We start from the raw sequence: 15,446 nt of genomic DNA on the forward strand, positions 1-15,446 counted from the left end.
GCTGAGTAAGCTCTTTCCTCTCTTCTCTCGCTCACATCTGATCATTCTCTATTCTGCTTTTAAACTGCCTTCACTTCACATCCTGTGTGTGAGAGTCTGAAGTCTCACTTCCTCCTTTTCTGCAGCAGATCAGCTGATCCAACTTCTCTGCTAAACCTCTGTTGTTTCTGCCGACTGGAAGGAAAAAAAAAGAAGAATCTGGTTATGCTTTTAGCTCGCCGAGGCTCTCTACGGAGTTATTGATCTTTTTTTTCCTCTGTGTGACCTCTACAACAGCAAGACGGGAACTTTACCAGAACATTAGCCGCTTCACTTTTTGTTCCGCTGAGGAGAAAACACCACTCGATACCCCAGACCCAGAAAATCATTATTATAAAAATAAAAACACGAGCAAATGTATTGAAAACGTACTAAAATTTAATCATTCATAAAAGCTGGAAAATCATCTGTGACAGAGTAACAAGAAGCAATATTAGAGTTGGTTTAGTACAATATATTTTCAGCCTCAAAAAGACATTAGAATGCACCACTTCCCCCCATCAGTCTATAAAAACACTAATTTTCTTAGCTTTCTTATGCAAAAATTGAAGTAGAATATATTATGGGAAATATGGAAGGCTTGCAGCTCTCAATATAAAAACAAAGTCACTTAGGAAAGATGTTAATTCATCAGCACACATCCTTGTAAGTAAGGAACGAGTAACTTCTGGACAATGATGCATCTGCATTAACAGGTAGTGCAGAAATGTGCCAAGGCCAACATTTCACATGTTTCTTCTGCAAATGAATTGTCACAATATGCCAAAGACTGTTGTTACTTTAATAAAAACATTTTTTTTAGTCCCAATATATGGATTAAACCCCTGGTCTCCAAAAGAAAGACACATTGGAGAAGAAAAGGAAGGGAGGAGAAAAAAAAAAAGACAAAAACAGAGTCGTCGTCAACAGACCGACAAAAAAAGGGGAGTCAGATTTCTGTGAAGAAGATCTTGACAGTATGTGCCGTCTCCTGCCATTTAGTGAGCGTATCCATGTCAGGCTTTTTCAAATGTTCTGGAGAGGACTTGGATTCTGGCTCAATCCACTGGGAAACACTTAAACTGTTACACGTTTCTGTAGGTACAAAAAAACAAAACAAAGTTAATACATTTACTCACATTTATGGCTGTGTTTTCTTAATGTGCCACAAACGGTTGTTTCTCATTAGCCCAGAATGAGCCTTTTATATTGATATCAGCTCTACACGGGCCACCATTTTGGACCACAGGTCACAATGGACTTTGATGCTACCTGATTTGATATGTTTGATGGTGAAATCCCAGTGTTACGAGAGGGTCCATCAGTCTGCAAGACGGGGGGTGACTTGGACAATTTGAAATTCTGCTCCCCTGCTCATTTGCTGCTCAGAATTATGTTAAATACGAGTTCCCGACGTGCAAAATACACATGAACGCTCCCCCGACGTCGTGATTTCCAGTGGGAAATTGGGAGATAATTTTGATATACGAGTTCCCGAGTGGAGATTTGGACTTTTTGACCTTTGAAAATGGCAGAAGGGTAAGACAAGATTTGTCAGGAATGGTAAAACATCTTATAAAAAAATGCAGTTACTAATAAGTTCAACCCAAGAATCAGGCACAGGTGAATCTTGTCAGCCATTTTCATTTCTCTCCTACAACAAAAGCACTTGAATGTATCGCACTCGTAGTTCTCATTTCAAGGCCACAATAGTTCTGCCTGTAAACATTTGTTGATAACAAAAACAAAATCACATCAAGTTTTATGGGATCTAAAATCTGCCATAACTTGTTTGGCCAGTCGGGGGCAGAGGAAACATTGTCATAAGACACTTGTTAAATGTTCTTAAAGGCCTTGAGAAGTTTTCAACTTGTGAGCAGAATGACCTGTAACTATATCAGTAGTTTAAGTACTTTACAAATCACTAACCCATTAAGAAGATAATAATCGGGAAATTGGTGCCTCTTTCATTGCAGCTCTGCAACTGAACCACTGTGCTTGCATTAAATGTGTGTGAAAAGTGCTTAACTTAGCGTTATCAAACTGCTGGAATCAGACCAGGTTAGTGAGACTGTAAAATGATTAGCTTTAGAGTTTATTCTGTTTTGTGGCTTTATGTCAAGATTCATGAAATTAATTAAATTGTGCCTTGTAAACATCTAAAGATTCAGTGTCTGTACAGAGCTTAGTGAGCAGCTCATGACTGGAATCTTTTTTTTTTTTTTTTATAAACACCCACTTACCTGGCGTTGAGAAATGTGTGGGGGGCATTTTAGAGAAGCGTGCAACCCGACTTCTTTTTTGTCTTCTTCTTTTCCATCGGCGTTTTTCTGTTGATCTGTCGCACCAGATCATAGAAAATCTAAACAGGAAAGTAAAGCGGTTTTATCAATAACAGAACTAATATTATTTTAGCCACTTCCTCAGGAAAATGAAAGCAAGAGCATTTTACGGGAAATATAAAAGATCTGCAGCTCTCATTATGAAATAAAACATGTTTTAAAGAGCCACAATACAAGTTTTATTTAGCCATGTTTAACCCCTTAAATGCACGTTCTATTATGATACAATTATGGCTAGTAATAAATATTATACAAAAACATCATTTAATTAAACTTTTCATGTAAACTGTAATAATTTGAAGACACAAGTCCTCATTAAATAACTATGTCTGTTTCCTAATGTAATAGAGAAACTGACCTCATTAACGTTGATCTTTGATTTAGCCGAGGTCTCTAAAAAGGCACAGTTGTTCCACTGACGGGCCAGATTCTGACCCTGCTCCTTGCCGACCACACGCTCTCCCTCCAGGTCACACTTGTTTCCCACCAGAATCATGGGAACCTGATGGAGAATTGACAATGTGACACATTCAGACTTGTACAACGGTAAATCTTGACCAACTCTGCAGTTACACAGCCAAAATCAAAATGAATTATTTCAGCAGTAATAGGTTTTGTTTGTTTGTTTGTTTTCATCACCCAGTGCTACTGCTGCTCCATAATTATTACGTTTTATGGTGTAGCACCTTTCACAGAAAGACGATTCACAAGAGCTTTACTATACAATCTATTGAAAAAACAAAGGCAATACAGAGATACGACAATAAGAACATCACTCAAAAGCTAGAAGTCAAAGACGATAAAAACAGAATTTAATCACAGGCAAACAAGGATCCAAAAAAAACCAGCAGACACTAGACTTCTCAGGGAAAGACTAAAAATATAGGTCACCAGTTTCTTCTTCTACAGAGAATGGAATCAAATAATCAAATTTCCAGATCCATCGTGTTGAAGCAAACTTTTTAAATCACCATTTATTTCCAGTCTAGTGCATCAGACAACAGGGACGCCTTAGAAAAACCTAAGACAACATCACAGAGGGAGAAGGTCACAGAAGTGTTCAGGTGCCTGACAATAAAGTGCACTTTCATGTGAGAACATGTTCTTTACCTAAGGTAAAGAATGTAAAACGGGTGCTTTGTGTGTCGCTCTGCTGGATCTGCTTAACATTCTATCAGCAGCAGAGAGTTTAGAGTTTATTTAATGAGACAAGTGAGAAGATAATTACAGAGGCCCAGACAGAAGGACACATACCTTCTACTTCTACTGATTTGGGCTCTGTGAAAACTTTTAGTCGACAATCCTAATCTGATAAACACAGTTTGTGTGCGACCTTAACCGAGACGCACAGACAAATCACCAGTTAGCTATAAATAAATAAACACTCTCTCAGCAGGTTGTTTATCCTCGCTCTACATCTAGAGGCTGAAGGAGACAGATAACATCTAACGGCAGCGCTGACATTTCCACCATGTCTCACAGTTCCTTCCTCCCCTTCAATCTGCCCTCTCTCTGACAGAGCTGACTCTAATGAGGCAGTGATGAGCCAGAGAGGACGATTACACAGGGAAACACCACAGATTCATCACTGAAGGAAAAACTTCCCACACTAAGGGAGTGTCTTAAAGCACTGCAGAGCTTAGCGGTGCAAAAGAATAGCTATTTTAGGACTAATGTTCAATTTAACTCACAAATCTTTGTCATTGCTGTTATCATCATTCCTACTACTAATAATTATAACTCAGAATGTAAACCTCCACCAAGGCTGCACAGTTTCCCACACTAACAATAGGCTCAAGTAATGATCTGTATAATAGAGATGAGCTGCTCAAAATGCAGCCAAAATCACAAGCTTGCAGCTCCTTAGTCCGATCTCCTCAGTTAGACTGCCGACTAAAATAGATATTGCAATATCCGACTAAAAGAATGATGTGGTGTCAACAGGACTTTCTGAGCTCTACAGCTAGTGGAGCATTGATGAAGGAAGTCAATGTATGACCAGGCAGGTATACAATCACAATTATGTAATTTTTTTGATTAATTAAAACATTTACCAGAAATGTGGAGCAATTTGCTCTCAACTTCAAATATGTGGAGCGACGCATGGAGATGAGTTAGCAGCTTAAAGGTGGCAACACACAACTTTCACAGTTTGAAAAGACAACTGACAACAATTTGGATATTTCTGCCACTTCCTGTTGTCTTTATCTTCTGACACCATTTCCTGTGTCCCACATACTCTTTTTCATTGTCTGTTGGCAACACGTATTTAAGTTGGGTTGGTAATCGGTGCACACTACCTCAAATAATAATGTAAACATGTTTGACAGCGACCAAGGTAAGGTCCGTTACCCTCACACACACTTGCCTATTCGAGTCTCTACCCCACACACACACACACCCAGATTTCTGTGCTAACTAGCCATGCCGACTGTCCCCAACTAGTGCTGATCAGTGCAGACTCTGCCCAACTGAATCGTGGGTAAATTTAGGCAAAAACTCTAATAGTGTGTCCCCAGCTTAAGCTGGGACAAACTCTACCACATGACCATGGACAGTAAGCAGTGATAAACTCCTAGCAGTGTTGTGGGAACCTGTTTCTGATACACAATGATAGTGAAAGACATCATTTAAAAAAAGTACCAGGGTGATTCAAAAACCAGACAATCAAGATAGTGGTATTTAAATGTGATACTATCCTGTCGCATTTCCTCATCTCTCTTTCATACATCCACAGAGTGAGCGTTTAATGAATTTCTTCATGTCAAAATGTCTTTTAAGAGAACACTCACATCCTCCGTGTCCTTTACTCTGAGGATCTGTTCCCGGAGGTCCTGTAGGTCATTAAATGTCGACTGCGCAGTAATGGAGTAAACCAGAGCAAAACCTTGGCCGTTCTTCATGTACAGGTCCCTCATAGCTGTGAACTGCTCCTACACAACGATAACGGAGGAAGCAGAGCAATCAGAAGTTTGTTTGCATTGTACCTCACACGACCTTCATCTCAGACCCGTGTTAACTCCACTTACGGTTCCAGCCGTGTCCAGGATTTCTAGCATACATTGCTGCCCGTCGACCTCGACTTGCTGTTGGGGAGAAAAACATGCAGTGCATTTCTATAAGACAAATGGGGGGTTTAAAATGCCAAAATCAATGAGGAGATTTGAAAGAGTTTACCTTCCTGTAGGAGTCTTCTATTGTGGGGTCATACTTCTCAACAAAAATCCCTTGCACAAATTGGACTGTCTAAAATTGACAAAAGGAAAGAAAAACTTCAAGACAGTGTCTAACAAATGGCACGTTTGTAAACATCCATTGTATATTAATGCTCGGAAAAACACTAAAAACAGAGGAAGGACCAAACTTTTTATTCATGTGCAATTCATTTCTTAAAAAGAATCACCCTGTTCCCAAAACTCCCATCTCAGAATTATTCTTCTCTCATGTTTTTATTGCCTGTGGTAATATGAGCCACACAAAATAATTTATTAGATCAATCCTATATCTACAGAGCCTCGGGGGCGTTATGGTTGAACAAAGAAGTACAAAACGAAGACAAATGTGCACACAATTGAATAAGTGTGATCAGATGTCTGGAGGAAATGGCCAGAAAAAAATGACATCACTGAATTGCTCCAGAACCCCGAGGCTGAGCTTTTACAAACTTTTTAACAGTGAAACATTGCGATCCTATAATGGGGTTTTGAAGATTAAAAACAATCTATTGAATTCTATCTATAACTATTGAAACTTTTTTCAGTCATACAAAAAAGAGCAGATGGTTGACAGCCATCACTCACTCACCAGTGCCGACTTCCCCACACCTCCTGATCCCAGCACCACGAGCTTGTACTCACGCATGGTGGCCAAGTTCACTGGACGGCACAGAAGTCTGCGATAGCAAAGAGGAAGGACGATAAAGTGAGACAGAGTCAGCTGAATATAAACTTTTCACTTTTCATGTAAAACAAGGAAAACATCAGTTATTACTGTAATAATCATTCATTATTGGATTTTTTTTATTTGAATACAGGTGAAAAGAAAAGATTAGCGAAATTTCAGTTTAGACACAGTTGATCGACTGCCTGTAAAGACAGTTGGTCTGCAGCAGGTCACACAATTATAAACATTATAAACAATGTCCAGTGGAAGTAATGAACCTATAAAGTGTTGTCAGTGTGAACGCCCTGTACACTTCACTACAGTAGCTACAACAACCACAGAAAAAAATCACCGCTGACATCAACAGATTAAAATGTCACATCACTGCCAAAAAAACGAGCTCCATTTCCCACCCACTACCATGGGACTGTAGCTGTCATGATGATAGGGGCGTAGCCTCTAACAAAAAAAAGAAAGAAAGGAAAAGGAAACAATGAGAAGTAAAATTAAAGCTGCGAGCAGCGATGGGCGGGTCCTCGTTTCCGCCGGCGCCACCGCCAGTCCAAAAGCCACCAGCAGGCCGGGTAAGTCCTGGACTCTGCACTCTGTGTTTTTCGAGTCAATCGGTCAATATATGGGCGAGTTACAGGGCACTTCCTGTTTCGGTGACCTACTTCCTGTGTGCTCCCCCTCCCCCCTCCCCCTCCCCCTTCTCCTCCTCCTTCTCTTACACACGCACACACACACCTGTCGTTAACTGTCGAAAACCCAGAAGAAACAGGGAAACTAGCACCTTTTAAACTTGTCATAATTCATGAACGGTAGATGATAGAGCTAAAATTCTCACTTCGTGAGCGTCACAAGACGTTCAGCTGCGCCCACGTTGAATTTCGTGAGAAACGGGTGTGAATTGAGCGATTAATAACAGTTTTAAAATCTTTGTCGTCGTGAATTTTCCAAACTCAAAATCACAGTTTTTAATATGGGCGTGGATGAGAGCGCTGACCGGAACTCTCTGGGCAATTAGGTGATTTGAAGAAAAACCGCAAGTCGTATGAAAATAAAAACAACACACAGGGTTAGCCAACAACCATAGCAACGTTTTGATGTAAAAAATGTTTGTTTAAGTTGGAAATTGTGGGCAGGAGAGAAGTTTGTTTGTATATTTTTGTTAATACTTTTCTTAGAGTGAGAGAAGACCACGCCCACACAATTTCAGAGCTCTGAAAATAGGTAAAACGTAAATTGCGATTGTGGAAAATCTGTGATATGTATGGAAACGTGGACTTAGGTCATAAAAGTCCCAAGTCTTGTGACCCGTTTAAAGTTTCAATGACGTTTCTACGTGAAAGTATGACGACACTGCGAGGCTCCAAAGAGGGCTTGGTTTGTCTCATTTTCCCATTCGTGTGTATGTGAAAATGAAAAGGCAAATTTTTTGTTGTTTTTTGCGATTTGTGTCGCCATGGTAACTCGAAAGTCTTAGAAAAGTCATAGCCAGCATTTCACGAAGAAACTGCACGTTCTGATATAAGATATGTGAGGGTTTTCTCAAAACTGTAGGAGGAGATACATTTCAAAGTTTTGCGCCGGAGAAGAACGCATCCAAAATGGCCGACATCGCTTTTGCGAGAAATTCGCGTTCGTGGACATGTTCAGGGACGTAGTCCCGTGTCACCTGTGAAGTTTCATGCCGATCGGTCAATGTATGGCAAAGTTATAGCGCGTTTCGTGTTTGGCGGCGAGCCCTCGAAATTCGCCAAAGTTCCGATGGCTGCCGTTTGCGCGCCCTTTCAAATGTGGGAAATATTCTCCAAAGGTTTGATCGTGGAAGGGTCTAGTACAGTTTGACGCGTTTTTCATCTTCCTAGGATAAGCGGCCTCAGAGCGGCAAGCTCAGATACGAAACTTGCGAAAAGCCCGGGAAAACGCCAAATCCAAGATGGTGGACTTCCTGTTGAGTTGAGGTCATGGTGTCAAGAGAAATTTTTGTTGGTCTCGGGCCGGGCAATATACTCACCAATTTTCAAGTACTTCGACGAAACTAAACTTTTTCCAGCTCCATAGGGACCTCACCTGTGGGGGCGCTACTGAGCTATTTTGCAGTGGTTTGGCACAAGTCCATTATTTTATCGAATTTTTCGCCAGTTCTGATGTGCGGGCAAATTTTCGTTCGTTTTGAAGCACGTTTAGGGGGTCAAATTTGAGTTCGAAGACGGAAAATAATAATAATAATAATAAGAATTTGTACAATTTCAATTTAAATCTATGCTCTTCATCATCACTATGCTCCTCATCATCACTATGCTCCTCTTCATCACTGGGCTCCTCATCACTGTTGTGTACGCGGTCTTGTGTACGCGTTTTTACAATTACAATAGGTTCCTCGTCACGAGTGTAACGAGGACCCTAACTATATCCTGACTCTTAAACTCAGAGTAAAGTCAGTTTACATAATTTCAGTAATCTGACTAAAACTGGACTATTAAAATACATGCAGTCTGACTGAAAAGGCACAAAGTTGGACCAACACACCCAGACAATGTGTTTGGGAGGTGAATTACTTTTGCATGTATACGTTCAGTTGGACTCGAGCTGAACTGGGCCGTCTGCACATAAACAGAAGAATAAGACTAGAGTGACAAAAAAGTGAGATCTGGGCTCCTGCTCTGTCTTATTTAAGTTCATGGATGGCAGGAAGACAGGAATATGTGATATATCAGGAGTGCTTGGTACGATATACAAGTTTTTCCCTGCGCCCAACTGCAGAGGTCATTTAGTCTCTTCTGTAACATAATATTTTTAATACTCATGTCTCAGTAGATATACATTTTCTTTATTGTGCAAAATAAATAAAAATTTTAAAAATGGATTTGGGGAAGGTGCAGCTTATTCTGCCTACTGTTTTACATTTACATTTCAATACCAATATCCTGCCAATAATATTGTGCATCCCTGCTTGACATGCTAACAACTAGCTGCCAGCTAAACAGGAAAGTGGCTAAATGACTAACAAGCTAGTGGCTGTATACTGGGACAAGGACAGTAGATAGCAGAGCAACAACCATACCTCAGTTGTGCATGGAAACGTACTTAGTAGAAGGGGATAATTAAATGAATTGCCATCACATGATTCTGTTACATTTTGAACCAAAGGACTGACTGTAGAGATGTGAGGCAATAAAAATGCAACAGTGGGTAAGGGTTCTTCTAAATACACAAATAACTTTTTATCTCACAACAATACAATGCAATCATCATCTTCATCAGCCTGACAATTTAAACAGCATACGTTGCCAAGAAAAGGTCATAAAAGTGTGATGGGGGGGTGACCCGGATCATTAGAGGTTGTTAGTTTTCTATTATAAAATCATAATTAATTTCTTAGGAAACACTTATAAAATGTGTTTTTTGGTTGTTTAGTGCCTCTCAATGGAAATGGTCATTGCATAAACTTTTATGAGAAAACTTTGTTAGAGAAAGAAAACATTTAAATCTTGCATTTGCTTTGTACTTTGATGGTTGATAATGAATTGCAATGTGAAATATGATTCTCAACATCATACTGCACAAACGAGCTGTGTGGGTCAGGCAAAAATTCATGACAACGCTGTTCAAATATGTACAATGGCAGACGTGGTGAGAATTTTTTAAAGCCGTGCATTGAAGGAGCTTTGTTTTAAATGGCGTTCTGATATGCAAATGTAAACTTCATTTGATGTACAAATGTCAAAGAGGGGGGGGATGCACAGTAAAATCCCATTTAAAACCTCTTTGAATCAACTAATCAGACCTACATCTGTGGGACCTTTGTCGAACGCTGAGCCAAACAATACAAAAACCACTCTGTCGCACTCGACTGGCATTTGCAATTCTAACGACGACGTATGAAGCACCACCAGAAACCCACAGTGTGAGACAGGCACACGAGGCACTTTACAAAGAGCCACTGTAATGACCCTCCTCTACTCAAACACACCACACAAACAGAGGAGATCAGAGGGTGCATGCTCCACCACTGCACTGAAATCATTACCAGTGCAAGGGGGCGCGCCTCGGGGGGAGGGTGACGCACACGTGTGCCTGATGCATTTATAAGCCTGAAAATGTATGCAAAGGCAAATCGTATAGTGTTTAAGATGTAAATTAAGGTGGGTGTCGGATAAAAAAGCCAAGCATCCTCTGATTAGATACGAGCCCAAATTGAAAACGCTCACGTAGGAACATTCTTTGATCTCACTGATGAAAGCACCACACTTTATGAAACATTTATGAAGTAAAGTAAAATATAATTTTATATCTGCCACACTTTGCAAATCTGAGGAACAAAAACAGCGCAACTTACTGTGTACAAGGCTGCTGCAGATGACAACTCCCTCTACATCTGGGGAGGAGACGAGGTCCAGCAGATCCTCAGGTCCACTGTTTGTCAGCGGGGCAGGTGCTGTGGCTTTGACTGGGAGCCAGGAAACACGGCTCCACCAAACTCTTCAGACAGGACTCTGGTCCTAAAACTAACCAATGAATCATTCAGGTCAACTCTCTGCATAAAATGTAGATTCATGCACATTAGGAACAAGTATGATCTGCTTAGGATTAGAAGATAGTTGTTATTTTATATATATTGTGCGTTTGTGTTGTGTTAAATGCTCCATCAAATGTTCAAAAGTGTTTTTTTTTTTTAAATGTCCTTCCTTCTGTTTTCCACTGATGCTTAGTGTTTGCTCATAGTGTGAATTGTTGAGTTCCTCTTCCCTCTATAATATTGTAAAAGGTTTCTGCCTTCTTATGTAGCATGTCTTGAGGCACTGTATGTTGTGATTTTGCACGATACACATACAATTTAACTGAATGATATTGCACAACAAATCACAGCAAATAATAAAACAAGAAATCACAATTGGATATTTTGGCAAAATTGTTCAGCCTGCGTCACATGCTGCGTAAACATAACAGTTTGACTTCACTTCTCGAAAGACCCGTTTGCTGACTGACACAAAAAGGGTTAAACTTCATGTAACGTGAGCCTAAAAGTTTAGATCATGTCGTATTTTCATTAACTGGGCGAGTCGAACTCTTCAGATCAAGTCAACAACAGCAAATGTCCATTGAAAAGGAAAAGGAGGAGTTTTAGTTTAGCAGGAAGACAAACATACGTATTACTTCATACACACACGCATTATAAACACACAAATAAACGTTTGGAAGAGTCTCGGTCTTTAAACGCGAAGGCTGTAAATGTGGGAAAAAACGCGCACCGTTCGCTTCCTGTTACAAGAAATACACGAAATACACAACCGCTTATTTTCGTGACAACTTTGCCCGTAGTTTGGTTTCGAAAGTAAGGGTGTGGTTATTAGTTTGTTAGCGCTACAGACGGAGTCTAATCACCAGATTCAAAGAGTTACAAGTCAACATAAATGTAAACATAAACCTAACGTGTACTTAATCTAAAGTACTGAGAGGTGGCCGTGAAAAAACATTCCGGAATAAAGGTTGACAACTTTAACGCTAGCATTCGGCTAGCGTCGATGCTAACTGCTAACTAAAACACCAGTGGTTCAGCAGTGCTACATTAACGAGACACTTGTACACATAACATTCTACAAAAGTGAACTAGCGTGGACTTTGGTGGAAAAGCTAACATTATAGTTTGACTTCAACTCTCATTAAACTCTTCTGAAACTTGACGTAAGCGTTGAGCGACCACCGGGAGCTAATAAAGTTAGCCACTTAGCGCTAGGGTAAACTCCTCAATCTTTCTTAAAACTTGTTGAAAGTAACACGACACGAAGTGTGACCAACACGCGGGTAAACTGCTGCACGTCTAAAAGTCAAACGAGACACAAACCGAGGGTTAATTAATGTTTAAGCCACAAACACTAACAAGCATTTAAGACACTTAAGTCATTAGCTGCCCGTGTAGCCTGGAAGCTAAGCGAGTATTTAAAGCCACAGTTGTTACTCTGTGAACTCTGGAGTCACAGGTCGACTTCAGTGTCTCAAACATGTCATTTAACCAGTGAAGTCGAAAACAAACTGAATAACTCGTTAAAGCGTCGGTCATTTAACAGAAAGACAGAGTTTAGTTTAACACTCACCGTGTTCCGCTGTGTGTGTGAGTGTGTGAGTGTGTGTGTGTGTGTGCGGTAAATCTCACTCACTGAGGACGAGACACGGAAGAGTCCGGAGAGAAGCAGCCGCTGATTGGACCATGATCAGCCAATCACAGAAGAACAGGTGAGAGCAAAAAAAAACAAAAAAAAACTCCACTTTATTCTGTCCTGTGGTCTCAAACTGGCGGCCCCGGGGGCCACATGGGGCCCCCCAATCGATAACATGCGGCCCCCCACTTAAAGGGACACTGTGTAGTGTTTATATAACCCAAAATCCACTTTTTTATACATATTATGTGCTCCTGCATTGTCTAGTCGCTGTATAATAGTTTTTGTTTCATTTTCGTAGTGTTTCAAAAAGTCATGTAAAATAACATGGTCGCGGACCGCGGTTGCATAGCCACTGTTAGCAGAGAGACGCCATGTTTCTACGGGAGCCTGAAAGGACAAACGCGAGAGAACAAATCAAGCGTCTCTTTACTTGTAGCTGAAGTCCCGCCTCCTCTCTCTCCGATTCGTCTGCTACGGTCGCGGTAGCTCCGCCCTCTCCCTCACCTCACGAACCTCATCTGCTGACACGGAGAAAGACGACGAGGACGACATTTGACCGGCTGAGGACACCGTAGCGCTCAGGGAAGGGAGGGGGTGAGCAGAGGAGCAGTTGTAAATTTCAGCCTCTCCTCTAGATGGCACTATAAACTACTTACTTCACCTTTAATATCACGTTATAATGAAAACATGACTCACGACATCACCGTCTTTTAAACACAGTGTGTAGCTGAGGCACAGCTGCCTGCAAGGTGACAGAATATAATTTATGTTTGGTAGCAATGTTTATTAAAACAGTAATAATAAGACATTTGGTCATAATTATCCCATTATTAAATGTATCATATACAACATTCAATTGTTGACCACAATAGATGCACATTGGCCCTCAGGTCATTTGAGTTTGAGACCCCTGATTATAAACTGTGATGAATTACAGGAAGCAACTAAAACCAGGTCTTGTGACACAGATAGTGAAGATCAGTCAAAATGGAATATAGGTTAAAATGGTCCACACACACACGCACGCACACACACGCACACACACGCACACACACATGCAATTACTTCCATTCATTTGGACAGCTTTACCCAGTGTTGTAATGTAACAAAGTACAAATACTTCCTTGCTGTACTTAAGTACAAAAAACACGTACTTTACTTCATTGTTTGTATTTCCAGCAACTTTTAATTTGACTCCACTACATTTCCTATAACAAGACTAGACTTTTCTAGTCTGGATGAGCTGCTTCACTCATTCATTCACTTCTACATGGTCACGCATAGACTAGCAGAGCCAGGAATTGAACCCACAACTTTCCAGTTGAAAGACAACTCACCCTACCACTGAGCCACCATGGCTCAATCCTAACTCCCTGCTTTTTTAAAAATACTTTTACATTTCACTTCTAAACCTTAAGTTCATCTTATATCAGTAAAAAAACAGTAAATGTCATATACTTTTAGACTTTTACTTGTAAGTAATGTTATAAAAAAGTGACTTCAACTTCTACCAAAGTCCTTTTCTGGTAAAGATACTTGTACTTTTACTCAAGTTTCCCTTTAAGGTAAACTTTAACCATAACCAGTCAAGACAGACAGACATTATCTACTATTATCTATTATCTCGGTGGATTATTGTCTGCTGCCGTGTTAATAACCTGATGTTTACTGATGATTGAATTGTTATGGCGCCATATAATGCTGGTCTACGGCAATTATTGTTGAGAGTCTGTTCAAATTATGGGATGCATTATGACCTCAAAGTTTAATCCCAAACAGAATGTTGTTCCAGAGCAGACGAGGATCAGAAGTGAAGTCTTTATTATTATATTTACTGAGCGAGAGCTGCACTGTTGTAAAATACTTGGGTGACATCATCAGGAATGACTTATGTAATGTTGATGATGATGATGAAGACGATGATGATGATGATGTCAGTGTTGTGTTCTGATGCTCAAGCAAACATGCAGTTGTGCTTCATTTTTAGTGGTAATTAAACAGATGAGTTAAACGTGGTTAAGTGTTAAGCTGGTTATTATTGTCAGAATCCGTCCGCGTTACTGATCCCAGTGAAGTTTACAGTGTGAAGGTGTGTCACGTATTTGTTTGGAGCCAAACTGTCGCTCATCCACTTTATATTTACACATTTGCTGTGTTAGTGTTTGCGTCTCTCACATGAAGAAGAAGAAGCAGGACGTCCAGCCGGTCACTGGTCACTGCGGCTCGTTTCCTTATAACTGTTCTATAAATATATGGACGGTGAGTTCATGTCAGACCAACAGAGGTCGTCCATCAGCGTCATCACATGACTTATGGCTGCACAGATCATCTGAGTCAGTGTTGCCATGCGACACAAATAAAACATCCCTGCCCTTATTCAAACAAATTAAAGGTTTTATTATCAGTCGTCATCGTAAAATGAAATCATACTGTAGATAAAGACGTTATGAATGACAGGACTAACACTGGATTATTACTGGAGAGTGAAGCCCATGTTGTTTTCAGTTTCAATACTGTGTCAACACTGACTGCAGTGCAGTATAAAGTACCTTAAAGAGATACTAGAGTAAAAGTATCTCACCAGACTCCAGTAGTTAAAGGCGCCATATGTAAGAATGTGGCCAAAAACAGTTACTACATTCAATTCCAAAATACAGAGGTCTTTTAGGTTTCGTTTTCTGACATAACTGGCAACCCGTGGTCGATCGGCAGCTGAGGCTCTACTGACTGCAATGATTGTTAGACGGCGGTAGGTGGCGCCACATGCCAAAACATGATTTCAAAACATAAACATGATTTGCAGTCTGCAAAATATATATTTTAATGCAAATATTTTGTCTGTACTGTTGTTGTTGGTGAGTTCAGTTTGTTATATGAACATTATTCCTGAGTCTCTGTGACATATTAGGAGGATTTTATCATTTATTACATAATGCACCTTTAACTTTGTTATAATACTACTTCAGTAAACTGTAGTTAAGTATCAAAAGTCATGTTCTGATTGATTTCAGTCATGGTGGCTCAGTGGTAGGGCGAG

The 15,446-nt window shown here is 40.2% G+C and overlaps 1 protein-coding gene across 2 annotated transcripts; it reads right to left on the reverse strand.

Annotated features, from left to right (window-relative positions):
• Nucleotides 1–421: 421 nt before the first annotated feature.
• Nucleotides 422–12,393, reverse strand: LOC310931331 (ras-related protein Rap-1A). 2 transcript variants are annotated; one of them, XM_083894460.1, is made up of 9 exons: nt 12,344–12,393; nt 10,588–10,756; nt 6,165–6,252; nt 5,538–5,606; nt 5,390–5,446; nt 5,153–5,293; nt 2,719–2,862; nt 2,262–2,380; nt 422–1,113 (listed from the first exon to the last, which is right to left on the reverse strand). In XM_083894460.1, exons 3-8 carry the CDS (start codon nt 6,219–6,221, stop codon nt 2,291–2,293), a joined length of 558 nt encoding a protein of 185 aa, XP_083750586.1. In that variant the 5' UTR covers nt 6,222–6,252; nt 10,588–10,756; nt 12,344–12,393; the 3' UTR covers nt 422–1,113; nt 2,262–2,290. The 2 variants fall into 2 exon arrangements, with proteins under 2 accessions (XP_083750586.1, XP_083750587.1); XM_083894461.1 differs by having other exon boundaries at nt 10,588–10,742; nt 12,344–12,371.
• Nucleotides 12,394–15,446: the final 3,053 nt, after the last annotated feature.

Source organism: Microchirus variegatus (assembly GCF_963457635.1).
Source record: "Microchirus variegatus genome assembly, chromosome: 9".
Taxonomy (NCBI): domain Eukaryota; kingdom Metazoa; phylum Chordata; class Actinopteri; order Pleuronectiformes; family Soleidae; genus Microchirus; species Microchirus variegatus.

What these genes read in the sequence shown, in the direction of transcription:
- LOC310931331 (XM_083894460.1), bottom strand. Translation starts at nt 6,221, where the DNA reads ATGCGTGAGTACAAGCTCGTGGTGCTGGGATCAGGAGGTGTGGGGAAG. An exon ending in TAGAAGACTCCTACAGGAAG is followed by an intron (nt 5,447 to 5,537) that starts GTAAACTCTTTC and finishes TCTCCCCAACAG; the next exon opens with CAAGTCGAGGTCGACGGGCA. An exon ending in CAAAGATCAACGTTAATGAG is followed by an intron (nt 2,381 to 2,718) that starts GTCAGTTTCTCT and finishes TTTCCTGTTTAG; the next exon opens with ATTTTCTATGATCTGGTGCG.